The sequence below is a fragment of the Muntiacus reevesi genome, chromosome 6, assembly GCF_963930625.1.
Source record: "Muntiacus reevesi chromosome 6, mMunRee1.1, whole genome shotgun sequence".
Classification (NCBI taxonomy): domain Eukaryota; kingdom Metazoa; phylum Chordata; class Mammalia; order Artiodactyla; family Cervidae; genus Muntiacus; species Muntiacus reevesi.
This window is the reverse complement of record NC_089254.1, coordinates 90,333,599-90,360,725: the sequence shown is the minus strand read 5'-3', so window position 1 is coordinate 90,360,725 and position 27,127 is coordinate 90,333,599. Positions and strand designations below refer to the sequence as shown.

The 27,127-nt window shown below is 45.5% G+C and overlaps 1 protein-coding gene across 1 annotated transcript in view; it reads left to right on the top strand.

Annotated features, from left to right (window-relative positions):
* The window catches only part of PODXL (podocalyxin like), a 50,907-nt gene extending 29,661 nt beyond the window's left edge, over positions 1–21,246 (top strand). The window contains exons 2-8 of the mRNA XM_065938897.1: positions 10,851–11,489; positions 12,447–12,667; positions 13,192–13,263; positions 15,111–15,258; positions 15,447–15,508; positions 15,773–15,940; positions 16,953–21,246. Of these exons, the coding sequence (XP_065794969.1) occupies positions 10,851–11,489; positions 12,447–12,667; positions 13,192–13,263; positions 15,111–15,258; positions 15,447–15,508; positions 15,773–15,940; positions 16,953–17,147 (1,505 nt within the window). The 3' untranslated portion in view covers positions 17,148–21,246. The remainder of the gene's footprint in view (positions 1–10,850; positions 11,490–12,446; positions 12,668–13,191; positions 13,264–15,110; positions 15,259–15,446; positions 15,509–15,772; positions 15,941–16,952) is intronic.
* The last annotated feature ends 5,881 nt before the right edge of the window (positions 21,247–27,127 follow it).

The following is a 27,127-nucleotide window of genomic DNA, read 5'->3' as shown; positions in this document are numbered from 1 at the left end:
CAGGTTTGAACCCTGGTGGAGCAGCTAAGATCCTATGTGTTTTAAACCAAAACATAAAGCCATATTGTAACAAATTCAATAAAGACTTAAAAAATGGTGCCCATCAAAAACAAAATGGAAACAAAAAACAAACCAAAAAGCAAACCCCTAACTTGATGTTGCACAGGTGAGACCTTGGTCCGAGTCCCTGCTTGCCTGTCAGTCTTCTTTCTGCTGCTCCCAGGGAGCCTGACTTTGGCAGCCCCCCTCCAGCTATACTCCACTTATCTTTACTTCACACTTGCTAGCATTTTGAGTTCATGGCAGGGTAGAAGCATATTCCCAGATGTTTGCAAAGGCACTGGGGCTGGAGGGTGCGGCCTTTGCTAGCATTCCTGTCTCTCTTCTAGAAATCCTGCTGGACTTAGCACAGATTCCTGCCCTCTCCCGGGGGCAACAAACTTTTTCATTTTACTTGTTCCCTTCCCCAGCTTCAGTGGGTTTCCACCACTTCCTTTAGGCTATGCTTTTTTACCTTTCTCCTGCAGCTGAATGCTTTTGTCTCCCAGCAGAGAGGGGGTTGATGGATCTGGGCAGCATCTCCTTGGTGTTTCATTGGTGCCTGTCGTTTTCTTCCCCCACTGTGGTGGGGTTTCCACCAGTGGCCTCAGGTCATAGATTTGGTTGCTGTCCACTGAAAAGTCAGGCAGGCTTTTCTTCCCCCAGGGGATAGGGGGCTATGTGGAGTGTCAGTCCTCACTGCTGTTTCTTCCCTGCATCTACGGGGGAAACTTTCTCAAGTCTGTCTCTCTGGGCATCTTTACCAGCCCTTGGTGGGGTTCCTGGTGCTGGGGGAACCTCTACAAGTGTGGGAAGCTTTCGATTTCAGCAGTTCTCAGGTTTTCACTTTTACACGAGCCCATGCTCAGCCTTTAGCAATTCATTAAACATTTTAACTTTAATCTTCTTGCCAAATTCTGTCATGTAAGCAAACACTTGAGTCTGTTTCTCCCTATGGTTGAATGTCTCCAGTTTTCAGGCTAGTTGTTATTGGCCCATGACCTGAGTTTGCCAGTGGCTTCAAGAGAAGTCATTAATTTTCTGTTTCTTCAGCTTTTTACTGTTGTAAGGGTGGAGAAACATGCCTCAAACTTGTCAGCATTTGCTCATAATGGCCTATATTATAAATATATTACTGGTTTTATACCTCATATTTTGTATTTATGCCCTTCTGGGTTGTTTTCCCCCTTTGGTCATCCTCATTAAAGGTTTTACCGCTTTATTAGCCTTTTTTAAAAAATCAATTTTTAACTTTGTTGGTATTTGCTATTGTTACTTCATTCATTTGCTATTGTCACATCATTTGAGTATGTGAAAAGATTCAGTCCTGATAACTGGATGAGCAGCTGGCTATGTTCTCTACTGTGGTGATTCAACCTAGGTCTCAGTTTGCTGGGCTCAGAGGTAGCACTTTAATCCATTTTGATCCTAAAAACCACATGATTATTAGCCACTGTCCAGTTCCCCTCATTAGACTGCCCTGATTACCACGTGGTCCTGCTGGCTGATATGGTTGTTGTTGTTCAGGTTCTAAGTCCTGCTAGGATATGGGAGAAGAGAAGCACTCTCTTAGCCGTGTCCGACTCTTTGCAACCTCATGGACTATACAGTCCATGGAATTTTCCAGGCCAGAATACTGGAGTGGGTAGCCTTTCCCTTCTCCATGGGATCTTCCCAACCCAGGGATTGAACCCAGGTCTTCCGCATTGCAGGCGGATTCTTTACCAACTGAGCCACAAGGGAAGCCCAAGGGTACAAGTCCAAAGGGTATGGTACCCATGTTTTTCCTGGAAATGAAATTCTGCTCGTGCCCCGCTACCCAAGGAACGTGCTGTCCATTCCCACTGAAATCAGCAGCATCTCCTACCAGCATGTCATTGTTTGTCATTGTTATTCAGTTGCTAAGTCGTGTTAGACTCTTTGCTATGCTGTGAACAGCAGCACACCAGGCCTCCCTGTTCTTCACCATCTCCTGGAGTTTACTCACACTCATGTCAATTGAGTCGGTGATGCCATCCAACCAGCTCATCCTCTGTCACCCCCTTCTCCTCCTGCCCTCCATCTTTCCCAGCATCAGGGTCTTTTCCAATGAGTTGACTCTTCGCATCAGGTGGCCAATGTACTGGAGCTTCAGCTTCAGCATCAGTCTTTTCAGTGAATATTCAGGGCTGATTTCCTTTAGGACTGACGGATTTGATCTCCTTGCAGTCTAACCGTTGACTGTGTGGATCACAACAAACTGGAAGATTTTTAGAGATAGGAATACCAGACCACCTCACCTGCCTCCTGAGAAACTAATATGCAGGTCAAGAAGCAACAGAACTAGACATGGAACAATAAACTGATTCCAAATTAGGAAGAGAGTATGTCAAGGCTGTATATTGTCACCCTGCTTATTTAACTTACATGCAGAGTATGTCATGCAAAATGCTGGGCTGGATGAATCACAAGTTGAAATCAAGATTGCCGACAGAAATATCAACAACCTACCAGCATACCAGGCTGATGAACAGTCAAAACAATCTCTTAGAACATGCTCCTCTTCCCCCCCAACAATACACCAAATTTAATCAAAATCCAAAACACCATCAAAGATAAAATGCAGTATATTTTACGAACCACGTGGGGGAGAAAAACACTGCCAGAGTGTGCCTTAAAATAATTTATAATTCATCCTCATCTCAGAGACATGAAAAGATGTCCTTTTTAGTGCTCATGAAATACTGTATTTCTCAAAACTTTGATGAAGGGAGTATCATTTGAGCTCTCTTAAGGAACAGAGTGTGAACAAGCAGATCATACATGATAAACCACTGGAACACTTCTCTAAGATTTTGGATTTCTTCCTATTCCTATTCCAGAGAATTTCTGGCAACTTTAATATGTAGACTACCATCGAGTTCAGGTTTCAGTCAACCAACTAAGAAAACAATTAGTACTACTTTCAGCTGGTTGAGTCAGCATAATGGTCCCAGATCCCCAGTATGCATACCCATATTGATAAATTCATCCTGTTAAAAATTGTGATTCTCCTTCTCTGATCTAGCATCCTTATCGTCTATCAACCAGGGTTATCTGCTAGACTTTTTGCAGATTTTTTTTAAAGTAGAAGCCTTCTCCAGGATTAGACTCTGTCTTTCTCAGGTTATCACAGGTTTGAAAAATATGAAGAGTGGTAAAGATGATGACAGGATATGGCTTTCTTTGTCACCGAGCTCAAGTGAGGTTAATGAGTTTTCAAGCAAGATAGAAAGTGCGTGATCAGACAGGAGAAAAGTAGTTGAGTCTTTTAAGCAAGTTCCATCGCAGATTGAACCTTTTTTTTTTTTTTTGGCTGTGTTGGGTCTCAGTTGTGGCACATGGGCTCTTCCTTGCAGGCTCTTTGTTGGGTCATGTGGGATCCTCCGCCACAGCCCACAGACTCTCAGGTTGTGGTGTGTGGGCTTAATTGCTCTGCGGCCTGTGGGGTCTTAGTTCCCCAACCAGTGATTGAACCCATGTCTTCTGCCAGTTATCCAAACCAGGAAGGGTAGTATGTGTCTTACTAGCATCTAGTAGCTAGAGACCAGGGATGTTGTTAAACATCCCACACTGCATAGGACACTCTCCCATAACAAAAGTATCCAGCCCAAAGGGCTTCCTAGGTGGCACTAGTGGAAAAAAGAACCCACCTGCCAATGCAGGAAATGTAAGAGACACAGGTTCGATACCAGGGTTGGGAAGATCCCTTGGAGGAGGGCATGGCAGCCCACTCTGGTATTCTTGCCTGGAGAATCCCACAGATAGAGAAGCCTGGTGGGCTACAGTCCATAGAGTTGTAAAGAGTCAGACATGACTGAAGTGACTTAGCATGCATACATTCAGTCCAAAATGTCAACAGTTTGGGGTTTGAAAACTTTATTTTCAGCTATTCATCTTTGTAAGAAGTAACCATCCCACCCTACATCCCTTAGTTTATTAAATACGCTGACGTTCCTCTCCAGTAATCTCATTTTTTGCCAGAGAGGTATTCTGACATGATCAGTTATAAGAAGTACCACTGCCAAATCATAATACTACATTGATTTTTAACATGTCCTTTTATGTATGCCCTTTATATTGTTCTATGACAGTAGCCACTCAGTCCTGCCAAAGCACTTCATTCTAGATGGTAGGCAACGTTGTGACTGCCTCTCTGTGAGATGCTGTAGGATAGTAAAGTCACGTCACTTCATATCTGCAGAATTCCACTTACCTTTAACCCCAGTAAGGCCAAGAAACTAGTTCTCACATTTCTATTGCCTGAGTCACTCCTAATGCAAATTTCTGATTCTCATTAGCAAAATGTATGTGTGTTCATGCACACACATGTGAAAGTTGTTGGGTAATTCTCCAGCTTATGAAGGAGCTGGGATTGCTGATGACCACATTTTGTTGTTGTTTAGTCGCTAAGTCGTGTCCAACTCTTTTGCGACCCTGTGGACTGTAGCCCACCAGGCTCCTCTGTCCATGGGGTTTCCCAGGCAAGAATACTGGAGTGGGTATTCCCCCTGTAGAGCAGCAAGTGGGTATGCCCCCTGTAGAGCAGCAAGTGGGTATGCCCTCCTCCAGGGGATCTTACCCACCCAGGGATCGAACCAGGTCTCCTGTATTGGCAGGCGGATTCTCTACCACTGAGCCACCAGGGAAGCCCCGAAGACCACGTTTAGGGTCACCCTTAACGTCATCCAAAGCAGGCTTATAGAACTTGTGTGAAGAGGCAGTTCTGCTCACAGATGCCAAGGACCCAGATGGTTCAGCTTTGGCTATGGACTCTCACCTCACCTCTGCAGCTGCTCACACCTGATCATGGTTCCACTGCTCCTGCCTCAGGGTTCCTCAGAGTCTGTGACCCCTTCACTCACTGGCCCAGGTGGAGGGAACTCATTCATGGCAGCTTAGTGCATATGTAGGCTCTAGTCACAAAAGAGGCTGGCATTTTCAGCATTTATAGTGTAACAAGAGGCAAATCCTGTTTCCATCAGTTCCCCAAGCATAGAACTAGGTTACAGATTCTGATTGGCTATGAAGAATGGCTAGAGTCCACTTCGCTGAGTCCCAGCTCTCTCTCCCTTCTGCTCAAAACAGAAAACCAGGAGTCACCCTGACTTTTCCTCTTCCCCTCCCTTAGTACATCAGCAAATAGTTGATTCTTTCACCAAAATGCAGTCTTGAATCCATCCTTGTTTCAGCTCTTGTGTCAAGGACTTGCTGCAACTGACTATTACCCACTTCATCTGAATTACTGTAACAGCCTCTTTCTCTTCCCATCTCCACGTCTGTGTTCTGTAGAGCAGCAAGGGGATGTGTCTTTGTAAATCATGTTCTCAAACTTGTTTGCTTTTTTAAAACCTTCATTGACTTTTTTGAGCACTTAAAATCCCATATCCTTATTTTGGTCTAAGGAGGGTGATCCTATGTCTTATTTTACATAGGATACAGTTTTTAAGAGAGCTTCCATTTTATTCTCAAAACACTATGGTTTGGACAGCATGTTAGTATCCATTTACTGTGACGCCCTAAGTTTTCTGGGCCCTGCCCATTCCCCCTCACTCAGAAAACTGCACCCAGATTTGTGTTCTCTGAGCTCTTACCCCTCCTCTGGGGACTTGCAGGTTCTTTCCTTCTCCCTGGTACACTTTTCCTCACCTTCTTCACTTAGCTTTCGCCTTATTATCCTTCAAACCTTATCTTCATGGGTGTCCCTGAAGCACTTTTCCTTAACTCTCTGTTTAACAGCATCACTTCCTTGTTCTTTGCATCATGTCCTTGTTCATTTCCTCCGTGAAGTCACCAGAATGTGACATTTAATTGTCTGTTGTTCATTCGCTCAATCCTGTCCAACTCTTTGCGACCCCATGAACTGCAGCATGCCAGGCTTCCCTGTCCATCGCCAACTCCTGGAGCTTGCTCAAACTCATGTCCATCAAGTCAGTGATGTCATGCAACCATCTCATTCTCTGTTGTCCCCTTCTCCTCCTGCCCTCAATCTTTCCCATCATCAGGGTCTTTTCAAACGAGTCAGCTGTTCGCATCAGGTGGCCAAAGTATTGGAGTTTCAGCTTCAAGATCAGTCCTTGCAATGAATATTCAGGACTGATCTCCTTTAGGATGGACTGGTTGGATCTCCTTGCAGTCCAAGAGACTCTCAAGAGTCTTCTCCAACACCACAGTTCAAAAGCATCAATTCTTCGGTGCTCAGCTTTCTTTATTGTCCAACTCTCACATCCAGACATGACTACTAGAAAAACCATAGCCTTGACTAGATGGACCTTCTTTGGCAAAATAATGTCTCTGCTTTTTAATATGCTGTCTAGGTTGGTCATAACTTTCCTTCCAAGGACTAGGCATCTTTTAATTTCATGGCTGCAGTCCCCATCTGCAGTGATTTTGGACCCAAAAAAATAAAGTCTACCACTGTTTCCGCTGTTTCCCCATCTTTTTGCCATGAAGTGATGGGACTGGATGCCATGATCTTCAGTTTTTGAACGTTGAGTTTTAAGTCAGCTTTTTCACTGTCCCCTTTCACTTTCATCAAGAGGCTCTTTAGTTCTTTGCTTTCTGCCATAAGAGTGGTGTCATCTGCATATCTGAAGTTATTGATATTACTCCTGGCAATCTTGATTTCAGCTTGTGCTTCATCCAGTCTGACATTTCGCATGATGTACTCTGCATGTAAGTTAAATAAGCAAGATGACAATAAACTCCCTTGGTGTACTCCTTTCCCAATCTGGAACTGTCTGTTGTTCCATATCTTATTCTAACCATTGCTTCTTGACCTGCATACAGATTTCTCAGGAGGCAGGTCAGGTGGTCTGGTATTCCCATCTCTTTCAGAATTTTCCACAGTTTGTTGTGATTCACACAGTCAAAGGCTTTAGCATAGTCAATGAAGCAGAAGTAGGTGTTTTTCTGGAATTCTCTTGCTTTTTCTATGATCCAATGGATGTTGGTAATTTAATCTCTGGTTCCTCTCTGCTTTTTCTCAATCCAGCTTGAACATCTGGAAGTTCATGGTTTACATACTGTTGAAGCCTGGCTTGGAGAATTTTGAGCATTACTTTGCTAGTGTGTGAGATGAGTGCAATTGTGTGGTAGTCTGAACATTCTTTGGCATTGCCTTCCTTTGGGATTGGAATGAAAACTTACTTTTTCCAGTCCTGTGGCCACTGCTGAGTTTTCCAAATTTGCTGGCATATTGAGTGCAGCACTTTCACAGCATCATCTTTTAGGGTTTGAAATAGCTCAACTGGAATTCTATCACCTCCACTAACTTTTTTTGTAGTGATACTTCCTAAGGCCCACTTGACTTTGCACTTTAGGATGTCTGACTCTCGGTGAGTGATCACACCATCATGGTTATCTGGGTCATTAAGATCTTTTTTGTATAGTTCTTCTATGTATTCTTGCCACCTTTTCTTAATATCTTCTGCTTCTGTTAGGTCCATACCATTTCTGTCCTTTATTGCGCCCATCTTTGCATGAAATTTTCCCTTGGTATCTCTGATTTTCTTGAAGAGAGCTCTAGTCTTTCCCATTCCATTTCCCATTCCATCTCTAGTCTTTCCTTGCTCTTCTTTGGAACTCTGCATTCAGAAGGATATACCTTTCCCTTTAGCTTCTCTTCTTTTCTCAGCTATTTGTAAGGCCTCCTCACCAGGCAGTTTTTTGGAGAAGGAAATGGCAACCCACTCCAGTACTTTTGCCTGGAAAATCCCATGGAGGAGCATGGTAGGCTACAGTTCATGGGGTCGCAAAGAGTCAGACGCTACTGAGCAACGTCACTTTGTCAGACAACCATTTTGCCTTTTTGCACTTCTTTATCTTGGGGATGATTTTGATCACCGACTCCAATACAGTGTTACAAACCTCCGTCCATAGTTCTTCAGGCACTCTGTCTATCAAATTTAATCTGTTGAATATATTTGTCACTTCTACTGTATAATCATAAGGGATTTGATTTAGGTCATACCTGAATGGTCTAGTGGTTTTCCCTACTTTCTTCAACTTAAGTCTGAATTTTGCAATAAGGAGTTCATGATCTGAGCCACAGTCAGCTCCTGGTCTTGTTTTTGCTGACTGTATAGAGCTTCTCCATCTTTGGCTGCAAAGAATATAATCAGTCTGATTTCTGTATTGACCATCTGGTGATGTCAATGTGTAGAGTCTTCTCTTCTGTTGTTGGAAGAGAGTGGTTGCTATGACCAGTACATTCTCTTGGCAAAACTTTGCCCTGTTTCATTCTGTACTCTAAGGCCAACCTTGCTTATTACTCCAGGGATTTCTTGATTTCCTTCTTTTGCATTCCAGTCCCTTATGATGAAAAGGACATCTTTTTTTTTGGTGTTAGTTCTAGAAGGTCTTGTAGGTCTTTATAGAACTGTTCAATTTCAGCTTCTTTGGCATTAGTGGTTGGGGCATAGACTTGGATTACTGTAATATTGAATGGTTTGCCTTGGAAACAAACAGATCATTCTGTCATTTTTGAGATTGCACCGAAGTACTGCATTTTGGACTCTTTTGTTGATTATGAGGGCTACTCCATTTCTTGTAAGGGATTCTTGCCCACAGTAGTAGATATAATGGTCATCTGAATTAAATTTGAACATTCTGGTCCATTTTAGTTTGATGATTCCTAAAATGTCAACGTTCACTCTTGCCATCTCCTGTTTGACCACTTCCAGTTTACCTTGATTCATGGACCTGACATTCCAGGTTTCTGTGCAGTATTGTTCTTTACAGCATCAGGCTTTACTTCCATCACCAGTCACATCCACAATGGGACACTGTTTTTGCTTTGGCTCCATCTCTTCATTCTTTCTGGAGTTATTTTTCCACTCTTCTTCTATAGCATATTGGGCACCTACCAACCTGGAGAGTTCATCTTTCAGTGTCATATCTTTTTGCCTTTTCATACTATGCATGGAGTTCTCAAGGCAAGAATATTGAGGTGGTTTGCCATCCCCTTCTCCAGTGGACTATGTTTTGTCAGAACTCTCCACCATGACCTGTCTGTCTTGGGTGGTCCTACATGGCATGGCTCATAGTTTTATTGAGTTAAGACAAGGCTGTGGTCCATGTGATCAGTTTGGTTAGTTTTCTATAATCGTGATTTCCATTCTGTCTGCCCTCTGATGGATAAGGATAAGAGGCTTGTGGAAGCTTCCTGATGGGAGGGACTGCTTGTGGGGGAATCTGGGTCTTGCTCTGATGGGCGGGGTGGGGCCATGCTTAGTAAATCTTTAATCCAATTTTCTGTTGATGGGCAGGACTGTGTTCCCTCCCTGTTTGGCCTAATGCCAAACTATGGTAGGGATAATAGTGGTAATGGCAACCTCCTTAAGAAGAACTTAAGCCAGGACTGTTGTATTCAGTGCCCCCGACCCCACAGCAGGCCACTGTCAACCCACACCTCTGCCAGAGACTCCTGGACACTCACAGGCAAGTCTGGCTCAGTCTCTTGTGGGATCACTGCTCCTTTCTCCTGGGTCCTGGTGCGTACAATATTTTGTTTGTGCCCTCCAAGAGTTTGTTTCCCCAGTCCTGTGGAAGTTCTGTAATCAAATCCCGCTGGCCTTCAAAGTCAAATTCCCTGGGGGTTCTCAGTCTCTGTGTCAGATTGCCAGGTTGGGAAATCTCTTCTGGGTCCTAGAACTTTAGGACTGTACAAGTAAGCATCTGTGTCTTACTCTCCATTGTAATCCCAGGGCATGAACCTGTCATTTAACTGTTCCCTCACTCAATCCCTGTTATTGTTCAGTTACTCAGTCATGTCTGACTCTTTGCAGCCCCATGGACTGCAGCATGCCAGACCTCCCTGTCCTTCACCATCTCCCGGACCTTGTTCAAACTCATGTCCATTGAGTCAGTGATGCCAGTCAACCATCTTATCCTCTGTCGTCCCTTCTCCTCCTGCGTTCAATCTTTCCCAGCATCAGGGTCTTTTCTAATGAGTTGGCTCTTTGCATCAGGTGGCCAAACAATGAATATTCATGACTGATTTCCTTTAGGATTGACTGCTTTGATCTCCTTGCAGTCCAAGGGACTCTCAAGAGTCTTCTCCAACACCACAGTTCAAAAGCATCAATTCTTTGGTGCTCAGCCTTCTTTATGGTTTACCTCTCACCTCCATACGTGACCACTGGCAAAACCATAGCCTTGATTAGACGGACCTTTGTTGGCAAAGTAATGTCTCTGCTTTTTAATATGCTCAGTCCCTGACCCCCTGACAAGGCTGAGCTCCCAGGCTAGACTCAGAGAACCCCTCAGTGTGTCTCAGAGTTGTCGTTAAGTAGCAATTTGTGTAATTTCACTTTTCCAGTTTCTCCTTCTACATAGATTTCCAGAGGAACAGAGGTCCCTCGTGCCATGTTTAGAACAGGGCACTTGGATATGTGTGAGTCTGTTGTGTTTTCTGTAAGCTCCTGGGTCTGGAGAAGGAGGCAGGGATGATGAGGGTTCTGTGCTGGGGTGTGGAACCCTTGAACGGTGAGTGCCTGGGGCTGGATGGGGAGGGCAGAGAATTCACTGCAGGCTCCCACAGGCAGTGGGACTAGGTGCTGAGTCCTTCTCTGGAGCGGAATTTCTCTTGGCTTCCTCTGCTTTCTCCTCAGCCTCCCTCTTAGAGGCTTCGTGAACCCCAGAGAAATCTGGGCACATCAAGGGCCCAGACCCTTCAGCAAAGATGGCAGGGATGAGAGCAAGGCCTCTGGATCCTGGGAAAGAGCTGGAGCAACGGAGAGAGAGACTTCCAGCTAAGACCCTAATTGGTTCTGTGTTGTCTTTGTCCGTAGGAAATGCCACAGGAAACACAAGTGGGACGACAAGTGTCAGCTCAAGTGTCAGCTCCCAGAATGAATCCCGAAATGCCACTCCTCCGACAACAGTCACACAAAATGCAACCCCGACATCCAGTGGGACATCCACTGCGATTTCCACTGCGACTACAGCGCTGACCGGCGTACCCATGTCTAAAACATCTGTCACAAGTGCGGTATCAACTTCAGCCCAGAAAAACACAATTGACGCAGCCAGTAACACCCCTCTTGTAACTACTAAAGGTCCTACAACCGCATCAACCACCAACTCAACAAATCCTAAAAACATGAGCAGCCAGAATCCAAGTAATGATCCACTCACATCCAGAATCCCAACCACCCCCAGTGTGACCACAGGCAGCGTGGCCGCTAAGGAAGGCAATCAGATAACCTCCACATCTCCAGATCCGAATATCACCCAAGGCATCTCTCCTACTCTGTCTTCCTCGACCAACCTCGAAAGCACTCAGCATCCTAGCCGGGGCCCTGTGACTTTGGCCCGCGGAACTTCAGAGCCCACAGGGAGCTCCCCGGAGAAATCAAACAAAATGACTGTAACTACAAGTTCAGGCAGGATGACAAGTCCGACCTTCACAGCTCAGGTGACCACACTGAGTAAGTATTGCCTTGCCTTTTTGAAGCAGAAAGAAACTTTCAGATGTCTATGTTCTGTATCGTTGTTCAACTAGAAGGTGGAGATTCATGCTGTGGGTTAAAGATCGTAAATGTGTAGCACCTTTGCTCAGCCTGTTTCCCATTCAATGGTGAGTAGCGGCCTGCAGAGCTGTGTGTTGTGATGAGTGCTTGAGGTTTTGAACTGCCCAGTGGACCGTTTTCCTTTTTTTTTTTAAGTGCTAGTCTTAGTCCAGTAAATTTATTTCAAGCCTCACTGATGGATCACGAGCCTCCTGGCCCATTTGAGATCTATTGAATGAGAATTTCTTGGTGTGAATCTGACTATTTGCATTTTGAGGGACCCCGCCCTGCCCCATCCCACCTCCCACTCCCTCTCCCGCTGCCATATCATGTGGGTGCGTGGTGAAGTTACTAGAGAACCACACCCAAGAACACGGTGATGTCCCTGTGTAAGAGCAAGGGCCCTGAGTTGGATAAACCTGGATTCCCGTTCCTGCTCTGCCACTTGTTCGTGCAGAATTCATCATGCTCCTCTGAGCCTCCATTTCCTTGTTTATGAAAGGGGTAATGATGGTACTTCCCTCAGAGTCATTGTGAGGACGGAAGAAGAAAGTACCTGTGAAGCGCTTAGGACCCTGACATGAAGCGGTTACTCAGCTGACGTTTGCTGCTGGCATTGTCACTGCTGTTGATACTTCTCTCGGGTTCCTTCACTGGCTCATCCAAGCCGCTCATCCTGTGATGGGTTACTGCAACTGGCTTCATCCATCTACCTCCTCTTTCTCATAGCTTGCCTCCTTTTGCTGGTGGTCTATAAAGCCAAAGTGGGGTGGGGGGAAGACTAAAGAACCTCAGAAAACTAAGAATAGGAAAGACTACCTTTTTTCTGTTTAAACCACTCACCTTTCCTCATAAGCTTTGTTTCCCCATTTACAGAACCACAGGTCACCGTCAAAGGAACTCAACACACCTCCAGGGAGACGTCAGCTGTCACTGTCAGCGCTGGAGCTCAGGAACCTACAGGCTCTTCCCTGGGACCTCGGACCACATCTCTTGTCAGGAGAGCCACCACTTCCAGCATTCAGTTGACGTCAAATGCCCCCCAAAGTTCCAGCACCCATTCTCCCACCTCAGTCATTCCAACAAATATAGGGCAGGTAAGAGAGCCCAGACTCGGAGAGAAGGGGACTCCAGGAAGAGCATCTGTACCCTTCCCTTCCCAGAGCCCCTGGTGGGGGTGTGAGGAGCGAGTATCATTCATCCGCCGTCTCTGGCTTTGCTGGACTCGGCCTCAGACAGTGGGATAACCAGTAACGTACCTGGCGCTCAGACCCCAGCCGGCCAGCTCCCAGCTTGGCCCCGAGCTCCTTGCCTGATGTCGCCCACCTAACGCTGTGTGTGTGGGGTGTCAGTTGCTTCACTTCTGTCCAACTCTTTGCAACCCCACGGACTGTAGCCTGCCAGGCTCCTCTGTCCATGGGATTCTCCAGGCAAGAGTACTGGAGTGGGTTTTCATTCCCTCCTCCAGGGGAGTCTTCCCGACCCAGGGATCAAACCCTGGTCTCCTGCATTGCAGGCAGATTCTGAGCCACCAGGGAAGCACCTAAGGGAGGGAGGGAGGATTCAAAGCCGAGATCTTATCAAGTTCAGCCTGGCCGTTAATCCCAGTGGCTTCTTTCAGATCCAGTGCCATCCTCATGAAAAGCTGAATGGGAGCAAACTCTCCCTGAACATTTCAGGAGCCAACAGCTGTGTGAGTACCATGCTTGTCTGAGCCCCACCCTGACCTGCATCCTCCAAAGGTGGTTTAGCGCCAGAATCACTGAAAGTGGAAGGGAATGGAGTGTTCCTTGTAGAAAGAAGCTGAGAGATGTGTTCATTTCCTGCCCTTGTTTTTGGTCCTTCCAATCTTACGGAGGGTCAGAACCAGCTTTTCTAAAGGAAGCCCCGCCCACAGGGCTGCTACGGGGCCAGAAATACCAGGTCCTCTGAGCTTTCACTTCTGAGGGTCTGACGCAAGACCTGGTTCTTGCTTGTTTCTAGTTCAGGATGTGACTTTGTTAAGCCCATCTCTTTGGGCTTCAGAGGCCTCAGTTGAAAAGAAGAGGCTTAATCTGCCTAACTTTCGTTGTTCTAAGTCTGTGGTTTTATATTTCCTGCTCCATGTATTATCTGACGGCCTGCCTCTAACCTAGGGGAGCTGTCACCAACAGCTGTTCTTCCACTCAGGATGGTGTGTGTGTGTATTGTTTGAGGAAGATGGTGTCAGCACGTGTGTGAGTGCGTTTGCATGAAAGAGAGAGTGTGGCTGCATTGTCCACTGCCTTCAGACTGCCAGTCTCCCTAGGATTAAGGGCTTTAGTCTGGGGTTTCTGCCGCAGTGCTTACTCAGTAGCTGAGGCCTGAGTGGGTGCTGGTGATGGATGGCTCACTGCCGCCCTCTCCTGGTCAGTGGCTATTTTGCAAACACCCCTAGGAACCAGAAAGTGAAAGCAAGCAGCATGGAAAACTTGAGTTTACGATAATTTAATGCTACCTATTTTCTGCAGTTGTTTTCTTTTGGGTGTCCATTTTGCTGGAATTTTCCAAGTGAACTATAGAAAAACTGGAGTTTTCAATCAGAGTAGGGTTTTTCTGGGATTGGGCTTGCTGGACAAGGCGAGAACCACACTGACTCTTGCCTAGCCTTTCCTCCAGCTCTCTTTTTGGCTGAAACTTGGCAGGTTTGGTGGTAAACTTTCTTCTCCTTTGCCATAAATAGGAAGAGGGAAGCCCTGCATCTTTACCTGGTAGCAGGGCTGGGGAGTTAGGCCTAAGGAAATTCCAGGTAGAAAACCCACGGGATGGTTTATGGGACAAGCCATAGCAAGAGTCCTTTTCTTCATCTTGGTATCCTTATTTCAAAGTCTGGTCAGAGAAACACCAGTTTGGGGTGCCCCTGATGACTGGGTAAAAGCTACCCATACTTTGCTTCCTCACCCTCAGCCCTAAAGCCACATCATCCATGCTCTTTCTGCTAAGAAGTATAGAGGAAGCCCCTTGAAGATGTCCTTGTGCGTCTTCTAGACACTCCCAAGTCCCCCTGTGCAGTATGGCCTTGCCCTTGTCAGCCTATTTATGGTTTCAGTCTTAGCCGAGGGAACAGGCATGTGTTTCAACTTTGGGATGGATGACCTTGAGCTGAGAGCCCGGCGTTTCCCGTCTTGAGGTCTCTGAACCCAGCATCAAGGGCTGGTGAATGCAGGTTCATTGGCATCTTTGCCCTGGCAGTGCCTCCACAGGTCCTTCCATGGGAGAGGAATGATGATGGGGAGCAGGTTGTGATGCTTAAAGAGCTCTGAGAGAGAGGGGCACACTTGGGGGGATGGCATTGTTCAACCAAGATGAGATAAATGGGATGGGGGGACGAGGGAGGAGACATCTACCCAAGCCAGAGAAGGCAGGGGCTGGCCCAGGAGGAGGGCATGTGACCCGCCAGTCCAGGCAGTCGGGTCACAGCTGGCAACAGCATTGTCCTGACCTTAGCCTGCAAGGGTGGCCCCGCAAGCCTAGGCTGCTGTCGTGATCCCCGAGGAATTACTTGTGGTCTCCCCACAACAGAACACAGTCGCTTCAAATCACAGACTGGTCGAGGTGTTGTGCCAAGCAGTAAAACCCTCCTTCAACAAAACTCAAGATGAGTGCCATATAGAGATGGCTCCTGGTTCACATGCCCAGGAAGTGGACATCAAACACATTACTATCATCAGTGAGTTGAGGGCCAGGGCGGGGAGGCCTCTCTGGGGTGGGAATGGGGCAGGGGGGGTGACGGGAGCCACAGGGATGGGCCAGGACTCTCAGTCACCTGCTCAGGAGACGGAGGAACAGCAAGTCCTCTGTCTCTGCCATGTCTCTGAGCTAGACCACTGAAGCGGCATCTCTCCCTCTGCCCCTCAGCAAAGCTCCTTCCCACGGACATTTATAAATTGCTGAAAGACGACTGGGACAAGCTAGAAGACGTAAGTGGATGGCCCCTCATGCTGGGACAGACTAGGTCAGGAGCCTGTCCCTCGGAAGCCCGCAGTTCCCGGTTCCACTGTTTCTCATTGCTGAGGAACCTCTGGTTTGCAAGCATCTAGATGGGAGGATAAAAGGGGACAGCAGGGCGGTGGAATAGGGCCCCCAAACCCCAAGTGGAAGAGCTCGTAAGTGAATGGGAGTTCTGAGAGAGAGAGAGACCCGGAACCCATTTTCTGCTATGTCACTTTCTCTTTCCTGGCCAGGTGGGCGTCAGAGACATGCAGTTTGAGGGTCAAGGACCACCAGAAGAGATGGAGGACCGGTTCAGCATGCCCCTGATCATCACTATTGTCTGTATGGCATCCTTCTTGCTCCTGGTGGCGGCCCTCTATGGCTGCTGCCACCAGCGCCTCTCCCATAGGAAGGACCAGGTGAGGACCAAGCAATCCAGTTCACTGGATGACTTTCACCCTGTTATTCTCATATTAGAGAAAAGCTGTGGGCCCTTTCCGATAGGCAGAGGTCATCATCCCTTATAGGAAATGGAAATTTGCCTGGAGAATTAAAGAGGCAGCATGGATTTTGGAGTCAAAGATGACTTGGGTTAAACCCTAGCTCTGCCTCTGATTAACTGGGTGACGGTGAGCAAGTCATAATCTCTGAGCTTCAGGTTTCTCATCTGCGTAGTGGGAATATCCACCTTGCAGAGTTGCTCTGAGATCCATTGCTATAAATGGGCTGAGGCATACCCGTCTAACCAGAAATTTTTTCATTTACCTTACTAGGATTCCCTTGTAACAGTTCCACCCAGATTCAGGGTTCTCAACCCTGGCTGCACACTGGAGGGCTTTAAAAGAAATCCCCCTGCTTAGTTTCATCACACCCCAACTGAAACAGCATTTCTGGGTCACTATATTCGTTTCAAGATTCCCAGGGACAGTCCTCTGCCACCCAGGTTGTATCCTGGGTAAAGAGGGAGAGAAAGGTCTCTCCAGATGGTTTCCACCTGCAGCGGGAGGGAAAAAGTTTCTGTACGCATCGTGTTCAGCCTTAGGGAAGTCCTAGTCACTCAGCCTGATGAAAGTCATTTTTTTAGAGTTCTTGCCTGTTCAGAGAAGTGGTGAGGAGGGGCCTTGAGAGGAAGGTTTGATGGGGAAGGAGTGGAGGAGAGGAGATGGGAGAATAAATAAAGTCTGCCTCTGCTGACGTCACAGATTTGCCACCAGGGCAGAGGTGATGCGAGCTGGGAATTCTAGGATGCTGGGCAGGTTCTCCTCTCAGACTTGCCCTGAGGCAGGCCAGCAGTCAGGACCACCCGTTGTTCACATTAGCTAAATTGGGGTTCCCGAATTATAGGGGTACAAGTGCCAATATTAAGGCTAGAGCAAGGCTGACAACTCTCAAAAATTACCCCTTTTTCTTGGGTCACCTCTGTCACTCTAGCAACGACTAACAGAGGAGCTACAGACAGTGGAGAATGGTTACCATGACAATCCGACACTGGAAGTGATGGAGACCTCATCAGAGATGCAGGAGAAGAAGGTGGCAAACCTCAATGGGGAGCTGGGGGACAGCTGGATCGTGCCTCTGGACAACCTGACCAAAGATGACCCTGAAGAGGAAGACACACACCTCTAATCGGGGCTGCCGGCGGTCTCCAACGGTGCAGAGCTCCAGCCCAACCACCTCAAGTGCCACTTGTGAGGGGAGGAGGAAGATCCTTCCCCTTAGAGGGAAAGACTGGGGTAGGAGCGCAGACTCGGAGGGTCCCCTCCTCCCAGTCCCCACAGGCCTTAATTTTCCCCTTTTCAAGCTGAACAAATCACATTCTGTGTAGAATCCTCTTGTAGAATAACCCACTAGTGCCTGAGCGCAGTGCTGCTGGGAGAACAGGAAAGAGCCATAGAAGGGACTTTTCAAGACCATCTACTAGCCTCCATTCACAGACAAGATGACTGAGGCCTAAAGAGGGTAAAGTCAAAGTCACACAGCTACTGGGTGACACGTCGGAACGAAAACAGAGATCCCTCATTCAGTCCAGTGCCCATTCCCACCACACCACGCTGCTGCATCACCCGTGCCCTCCCTCCAGAGCGACCCTGGGCAGGGGTGGAAGCGGCCCATCAGTGGATGGGCTGGAGGGCAGAGCGGGGCTGGATCCTGCCTCCGTGGGGTCTGGCTCCTTGAAAAGACGGGTCCCGTTCCTGTCTCGTCTGCCGGCCTTGTCTTCCTGTCCTTTGTTCTCCTCCCTCCCTTCATTCAGGTTTTTCATCCCCACTCTGTTCCAAGGCCTCTGGGACTAACAGAGGTCATTCATGACCTTCAGTCCCTTGTTCTGGAGTCTAGTTTCCTGGTGTCTGCTTATGAGATCGGGACTGACAGAGCATACAAGACTCCCCCTGTGAACAAGTCTGCCCACCGGCCATCTACAGATGAAGAGAGAAAGGGAAGCCCAAGCCCCTCTTTCCAGGATGGGTCCCCACCCGCCCCAAGGCTCCCCAAGTGCTGCCTGGCCTCCCACTCCCACGGGGACTAAAATCTGCAGCAGCTACTGAAGGCAAGATGTTTCCTGTTTCCTTGTCGTTGCTCAGCCGACGCAATAGAGAGGAGACCCCAGCTCGGTCATCCCCCTGAGGTTCAGCGTGAATGAGCAGCTTTAGGACAGAGCTTCCTCAGGCCTGGTAAGCAGAGAGGTGTCTGAACAGACAATCGACAAACAACAGGAAGGACAGGCTTTACTTTTCATTTCATAGGACACTCAGGGGCTTTGCAAGTTGCTGAGAGTTTTCTTTTAATCCAGCCCTCTACTGCCAAAGGCCAAAGCTCAAATCATTGAGATGTTTGAAGATTCCAGTCTTCTGTGCATAGGGCAAGAAGAGCCTGGAGGTGAGGTGCGCTTCAAGCTGAGTAAGGAGCAGCCAGCCTGAGTGGAATCCCAGCGACCTTTCACTGTCGGGCATGGAGCTAGGCTGTGCTGTGCACCCTCAGTATTCCTAGTGGGGCTGGCTGCCCGGCGCTCCTGCAGGTTCTGGTGGCATCTCAGGGAAGCACAATGCCGACCGTTGCCCAGTGGAGGGGTTTAGAGGGAGCTTAGCAGGTCGCAGCTGCATAGATGGCACCGGAGGACTGAGCACAGCAAGGTTTCACCTGATTTTCTGATTTCACCTGATTACTGCGTGAAATTTTAAACTGCCCACATCTCTCTGTTGTTGGGCATAATGCCCCTAGATCCTACTACAAAGATGCTTTGGAGGATGAAAACGGTCACTTGGCCTAGGCTGCAATAGATCTGATAGAATAGGCTGTCTGCTTTGGGATAGGCTATTTTTTTTAAAGGAGAAGATCTTAGGGGAACAGTCTGTGTCTTTCCTTGGCCATCTAATTCCCTCTTCATAATCTTTAGCCGTTTGATACCAAGGGGAAGAGGAAGGCCAGAGGCTCAAGTAGGGCCCCCAGTGAGTTTCCCACAAGCTAGAAAGATGCTAAGGTAACAAAGATCCTGAAGTATTTACCCTGATTCTTCCCTGTTTGGAGGCTGGCAGGATGGAGAATACCAGTTTGGGGGAAAATAGAGGAAAATGCCGGAGAAGGCAATGGTACCCCACTCCAGTACTCTTGCCTGGAAAGTCCCACGGATGGAGGAGCCTGGTAGGCTGCAGTCCATGGGGTTGCTAAGAGTCGGACACGACTGAGCGACTTCACTTTCAGACACTGGAGAAGGAAATGGCAACCCACTCCAGTGTTCTTGCCTGGAGAATCCCAGGGATGGGGGAGCCTGGTGGGCTGCTGTCTATGGGATCACACAGAGCCGGACATGACTGAAGTGACTTAGCAGCAGCAGCAGCAGAGGAAAATGCTGTCTCACTGGGAAAAGATCTGTTTGCTTCTTTCCTATCCAACATTTGGTTCTTTCTACCCAGTGGGTTTCTATCATGGCCACCGTGGGACAGGCCGGCCTGGATTACTTCTTTGCTGATTCTGGGTCTCATTTCACCAGCCAGGTTTAGACAGAGACAGCAAATACATTCTGGAAACGAATCAAAGACCATAACCCACAGGCCTCTTGGGGAGCGAGAAGGTGACTGGCAAGGACCAGAGAGGAAAAATGAGGCTTGGTCAAGAGGAATGACTGTGGCTCTGTCCAGAGTCAGCCTTGACAAGCTCTGGGCTGGCTTAGAGGCTCCTTCTTTGGGTGCATCTGAACTGTACTGTTCTAGCCTTCTGGGCAACTTGCCCTGGCTTGCTCTTGCCACCTATGTCAAAGACCATATCACCATGCATCTGTAGTGGTCATCTTCTTCCCACATCTTTGCTGGTCCCTGATGCTATCTGGTTAATTCAGATTCTGGGGCTGAGAAGAGAGAAGAAAGCTGAGAATTCAGCGTTGACTTGAAACAAGTTGTGCCAGAGATTATAAACTCTCTTATTTCGGTGGCACACTGGTTTCCCTAAACTTCATGAAAGGCCAGAAACCATGAATCTGATGACTGGACGAAATCCAGGGGGAAGCACACTCTCATGTCAGGGGGGACAGACGCAGCAATGCTTATGAAGGGGGCACAGAATATTCTTTTGCGTCATAGGACAAGATACGGGTTTAGTCTAGATGCAAGACTGTTCTTTCCCTTCTTGATAAGGAAAGCTAGCAGAAAGTTTATTTAAATCACTTCTTGAGCTTTTATCTTTTTGACAATATACTGGAGAAACTTTTGAAAAACCAGTTCCAGCTGATACACATATATGTATTTTTTGATAATATAAATACAACAGCCACATGTTAATCCACCCTGCACTGCTTTGAGTGACTATACTTTGAAAAAACCTTTCTTAAGAGAGAAGGCTTTTTTCCCTCTAAACAGGAATGTAAATGTCTATTTTACTAGAAATAACAACCTTTTGTTTTTCTTCAATGAAAAATGAAATACGAGATAGGCTGATGATGAAGTATTTGTCTTGCAGACTGGGCATTTTTATTTTTAAATATGGTCTTCATCCCCTCCCTGTAAAGTCCCAGCATGTTACAATAAGGGTTGTAGTCAGCATGCAACCTGGTTGGGTAGAACCCAGTCCAATCTTTATTTTTTTAACAGAAGAAGAGTCTGAAGCCCAGAAAGATAAAGTGACCTGGCGAAACTCACAGATTTAGTGACAGAAAACAGGCTTAAAACCTGGTCTGGAAAACTGTCCAGTGCTGTGTGCCTCAGGAAGAAACGAACAAATTAAGGCCTGCTAATTAAGGGCAGGCAGCAGAGTGATACCAAGGACAGATCTGCAGCAAGGGTAGGGAGAGCATGAAGACAAAAACAGGAACCTTACTGGTCTGTGGCTTATTTAGGTCTAAGACTTAAATGAACAATTGTGTTCTGCCAAGAATAGTTTTGAATAGTTTCTACATATAGGACTAAAGATCAAAGGGAACAAGATGGGAAGGCAGAGGGGGTGAAAGTAAAGCAATGGTTTTCATCATTGTCATTAGCTGATTAACTCAAGTTTGGTGAAAACCCTACCCTGAGTCACAGGAGGGGATTACTATTTGCTCCACGTCTTTTTTAAAAAATTAGTGAATGTTAAAAAAGAGTTTGCTCAGGAGACTGGGGGAGCTGTGTCTTAGTGGACAGGAGTCTAAAGTACACTGGAATTTACTAAGAAACCTGTTTGTAAAAATTATTATTGCCATTTTCTTACAAAAATATATTTTGGAAAGTTGTATACTGTCAATTAAACGGCTTTTGTCTAAGCTGGCTCAAGCACTAGTATTTCGCTCTGAGTGGCTTCCATTCCTGACTTGTGCACATGGCTCATCACTGAAGACCTTGAAGACACAGCAGGGCAGCCTCTGCTTGGCTGTGCCTGCTTAGCCACGCGGGTCCAGAGTAAAAGGACAGAAGCGGAAGAAAGGACAGAGGGGATTCTGGAGGTGATACCAAGTTCTCCAGATAATCTCAGGCTGCTTTAGTAAGGAGAACTGAAAGTGCCCCATTTTCCCTCAGAACACTTTTATCAATGTTTTACCCTCTTCCTTCTCTTCGTTTGCCTCAGAAAAAATTGTGACTCACCCACCACCAGAGATCCCAAGGGGGCTGCTGAACCCTGATCAGGTATGAAACACTGTTGTAAGGACAAGGCAAACATTAATAAAAATACAAAAAAACAAAGGATTCTGTTCTGGCCCTGTTCTGCAAATAAAAGGATCAGTTTACTTGTCAGAAGAAGCCCGTGCCTGTCCCTTACCCAGAGATACGCGAGCATGCCCAGTAATGTCAGACTCTGAGACCTCATGGAGCCCTCCAGGCTCCTCCGTCCCTGGGATTCTCCAGGCAAGGATACTGGAAGTGGGTTGCCATTTCCTCCTCCAGGGGATCTTCCTGACCCAGGGATCAAACCCACCTCCCCCTACATTTCCTGTATTAGCAGGGGGATTCTTTACCCAGAAATGTAGTGAAGATGAAGAAGGTTCAGGAAAGGAATTGCTCAAAGATGATTCTGATTCTCTTCATCTCGTGGGGTGGTAATTATCTACTGACATGTTTCTTCACTGCAAGAAAACTTTATCATTCCTAATCTGCTGCTGGGAAACAGCTGAATCTGGTCCATGCTCCTACTTGCTATACGGCAGTCTCTTCTGTTTGCCTGGCATCTTACAGTTTACAAAACATTTTTACACATCTTATTTAGGAGTTGTCACCACTCTACCAATAGGGAAACTGGGGACAGAAATTGAGGATTCCTTCAAGATCACACAGCTAGTTAAATGTACCACTAGGCCCCGAATCTACATCTTTTCCCTCCCGAGTCCTACATTCTCTCAACACCATATTGATGCCTGTGTTCCAACAACAACAAAGTGTGTTTCCAGAATGCAATTGTAATAGGATTTTCCTTTTATATGGGAGTTCCGAAAGGCAGTTAACATCCTTAAGGGTGCCAGAGTTGGGCCAGGGGTATTTTGAGGTTAACTTCAACAGTGTGCCAAGAATACTGAAAGGAATAGAGTACCAAGAACTCAGGAAGGCCTCTGGCCATGCTCGAGGCACACTGTTCTAAGAGAATGACTCATTTATCAGTCTCACAAAGACCTGTGACTCCATTCTCTTCCTGAAGAGGTCATTCACCCTGCTCCCTACCCTGCCAACCAAGAGGCACTCTCAGTTGTCATTTTTAATTTGTTATGCCTCGTAGTCACTCATAAGTCCCCATTTTACAAGCTCCCTCCCAAACCACATATTTATTTTGAATCCTAAGGGTGAAAAAATTAAAGAATAGGACTAGCCACTATAATTAACATAGGTGATACTGAGATAGCTAGTGTTTTTCAACGGCCTTGGCATCTTATATATTAAAAAGTCACTGGGATCCTAGCAAACAGGGTCTTCTACCAGCATTTACTTAAAAGGGAAGGTGAGGCAGAGAAGTTAAGACTGTGTCCAGAGCTACACAAAAGTCACTGGCGGACCTAGATATGAGCCTAGGACTCCTGACTCCTGCCCTGGACCACCCATCCTTACAGCCTGAGTTCAGAGGGCAGGCAGACAACATGTGCTACAGACATTATACGAAATGTCCTAACCTCTCCTGTGAAGTTCTGCCAAACATCAGACTTACTAGCACGGCAGTGGACAGACCAACAGTAGGAAAGCTACTTCTACTATAGCTTTTTGCTCTCTCTTCCTTGTAACATGAATGTTTCTGGACAGAATATAACTTGACGGCCTTCATCCACACCACTTGATATGGGAGCAGTTACCGTCTCAACTGTGTTAAACACAAAGCCTTCTCTGCTTATTGCTCCCTTCCCACCAGATGACAAATACATCAAGGGAAAGGAGGTGGTGACCCACATTTCCAACCTTTTAATTCTCTAGAGGATTAACCCAGGAAAGGCCAATTCCTTACCTTATCATCACACACCATTTTCCTGTTTTGAAAACAGAGAAATGTTCCTCACTGGCCATGCTCAAAGCACACTCTAGTAAAATGGATTATTTTTGATTTGTAAAGTGAGAGAACATAATCCCTATTTTGAATAAAATCAGTGGACAACTAACACCAGAATACAGGATCACACACAAAGCCAAGAAAAATGTAAACCAGACCAGGAGATAGAAAGGGCCAAGAGCAAGACTCTTGCTCCTTGGCAAGAGTCTGTCTGGAAAGCTCATACAACTCAGCCCAAACAATGCGTTATCTTTGTTGAGCATATTTCTGAATTTTTTTCAAGGATCAGCCCTTAAAATTTCTTCCCCTTCTTTGGAGACAGGGATCCAGAATTTTACCAGCCTCCAGATTCTCTTTATTATCTTTTCTAAAATTAATTTTCAATACAGTTTTTTCTTCTAGTTCCTAACCTGTACAAGCATGCCCCCACTTAAAAGAAAACCTGGGAAACCCAAGTCCAGATTTACAAGATGGATAAAGTAGAATTGGTCATTAACAGTAGACGAAGAAAATACCATTTTATGAAGTCACTTACCAGTGCTCTTTAAAAATAGAAACTTCCCCTAGAAACTCAGTAAGATCCACCAGCGTGTCACTTCAACACTGCCTCAAAAACAAGGCCTTTCTACAGTGTATATATATACTTTGCCTAAATAAAACTCACCTGTTTGGGGGGAATATTAACTTTGTAAAAATATTTACAAAGTATGTAAATATTTCAGAAGTTGACGTCAAAAGAAGTTTTACCAAGCACAAGAGACATCTTGTAGTGTCCGTATATAACTTTTTATTAAGAAAATGAACAAAATACATTCTTTCTCCATATGTACATTACATACAACATAATTCTACAACTGCGACTGTTCAGCAGATCACCTATTTATTCACAAAGCAGTGTTAACACATTCACCAAACCTGGGATCAGAACATTACTAAGAAAGAAAACAAAACCCTAAAAAGTCCATACTGATAGGGCAAAAGTGAGATAAAACAGGATCATGAGCAGGGTGAGGAAGATTACAGAGCACACACGACAGAGCCCAACAATCTAGAACATTAATGATGTCAGAGGATACCTGATGCCCCCAACACGTTTCTGTTTAAACATTCCAGCTAGCCCATGCCAGTGGTTCCAGACCTATCTCATGATCTCCACTTCTGATTTAGGTACCTAAGGATACAGGATCCGTGTTGCTATAGAAGAGGAGAGTAAAGGAAGGGGTAGAACCCTGAAAGGTTGTGGTTTCTTCCTTCAAACATTAAAGGACTCTCATGAAATACAAAGCTCCTAAATCTTAGCTGGTAACCAGAGAAATACATTTTTGGAGAGACAGTTGCTAACCATGGTAAGGGGAATCTTGTGCCAAGGACTCCTTATTTATACACTTAAGTTCATCTCTCTTCTTTTGCTTTGCTCTTCTCTGCTTTTCCTTTGGCCTTTGAAAAGTACCTTACCCTTCTTAGGTGTGAGTTTAATTATGATTATATTAAAATAAAGTCCATCTAAACAGAAAGCTCTTTGTTACGAATATGCTCCAAATGTCTATAATGGTACATAAGGGGCTTAAAAATTCAAATTAATCTTAAGAGATAAAATTTCAAATGACCTGAACAAGGCAGCTCCCTATATAGCTTTTGGGTAGTATCTTAAATCTATAGTTTAGGCTTAAAAATTACATTTCAACAGAACTATTTTCAGATGGTTTATCTAAAAAGGATAATGTTTTAAAGAAATATAGTAAGAGTAGAGAAAAATGCTTGTGGACAATGGAATGACTGTGTCAAGATGTTTTATTTTTTTCCTGGTCTTTACCATGTAGGGTAACAGGAGGAAGTCAGGAAAGTAAAATGAGTAAGTCTCACCAGTTAAATAAGAAAAGAGCGGCTTTCCTTCTTCACACTGTCATTTCCTAAATTTCTATGATAAACATACTTTTATAATTACAAAACCAATAAATGTTATTATTTAAAAGTCCCATTAGAGATAAAGTTTAACACTTTTCAACTCTCAGATGAGCTGGGTGCTCTAACACCATGTTTCCAGTCTGGGAGATGTTCTAACAGAGAGAAGGAGCTATCCACAGCATCAATAAGCAGATCCAGAAAGACAGATTCTACTGGCTGTGGATGAGCTGCACTTTTCTGCTCAACCTAACCTGCAGTCCAACTTTGGTTCTGAGGATCTAACTCTATCTTTATCTAAATGGATCTTAATTTCTGGCCAAGAGATACTTCTAATTTGTAAGAGTTGACAAAAAAAATTCTAACATCTTTCCCAAGCTGCGTTCACAACCCCCCAACCCCCCATCTCTTCCATTGAAAAGGTGGAATATTGTTTGTTGCCAAGACCAACACAAGAAAAGGAGGTCCTAAGTTTTCCTATACTCTTCTTCTGAGGCTGCAGACTCAGCTGTACACAGATTCTCAAGTGGTGACAGGGAAGAAATCTCATTAAAAACAAAAACCTATTTCCATAAAAGAATCTGCTCACAGAAAAATGTCTCTTTACAGTTTCTAAACTGAGCTATACATAGAGGAAAATTAATACTATATTATTTAATTTGTTCACTTCAAAAGATATTTTATGACAAGTCAGAAAAGCAAGCTGGCTTTTTAAAGAAAAACACAATCACAGTGGATCTTGGTTAGGCTAAATGTAATGCTTAAGAAAGTGAGTCCACTTTTATTTCTCTAAATGCGTGGTTTACAATTGAGGGAAAAATTGCTTTATAACTGGTTACCAAAATCATTTTTCTGGGAAAGGGAAAGGAAAAAAATATCTCAAAAAGGAGACCAAGTATATGACTTTTAAAAACATATCTTCCCCACAAAAGACTGCTCACATTTAAACTTTTGTTGGACTTTTGATATCCTACTATCAAATTTGGGGTTTATAGCTAATGTGTATGTGTAAATCATATCCGACTCTTTGCGAGCCCATGGACTATACAGCCCATGGAATTCTCCAGGCCAGAACATTGCGGAGTGGGTAGCTGTTCCCTTCTCCAGGGGATCCTCCCAACCGGGGACTGAACCCAGATCTCCCACATTGCAGGCGGATTCTTTATCAGCTGAGCCACAAGGGAAGCCCAAGAATTCTGGAGTGGGTAGCCTACCCCTTCTCCAGGGGATCTTCCCAATCCAGGAATCGAACCAGGGTCTCCACCAGAAAAGCCAAGAGAATTTAAAGTAAGCCTTTTTAAAGGTGCAATTACCCTAAGACTTGTAAAGTACAAAATTTAAAAAATGTAAAGCTACACATTTCTGTCGTTTCCCCCCTTTTACCTTAAGAAGGTAAACACAGCAACTACAAGGCAACATGCTAAAACAGTCACTTGCCAAAATCTGATGGCACAGGATCCTCTCCTTTGCTGCAAAATGAATTTACAGAGCTCTGCCAGTTACCGTAGAATTAAACTCATTCTAGATACCTTCTCTAATGTAGTCACTTCACAGATGGGGAGGAAACCTAAAGAACAAACCAAAATTATTAAGTACTCCTAATGCCAAGCCCAGAACTCATTTACTTCCTGGAAAAGTCGAATAAACAGAGACTTTCTAGAGTATGTATAATTTATTTATTTTAAAACACGAAAACTAAACTGATGTCAGTTCAATTCTGTATGGGTTAGAAGTTAAATGTAAAATGATAATTTTCTTCCTAAAGGGGTAGAAAATGAATG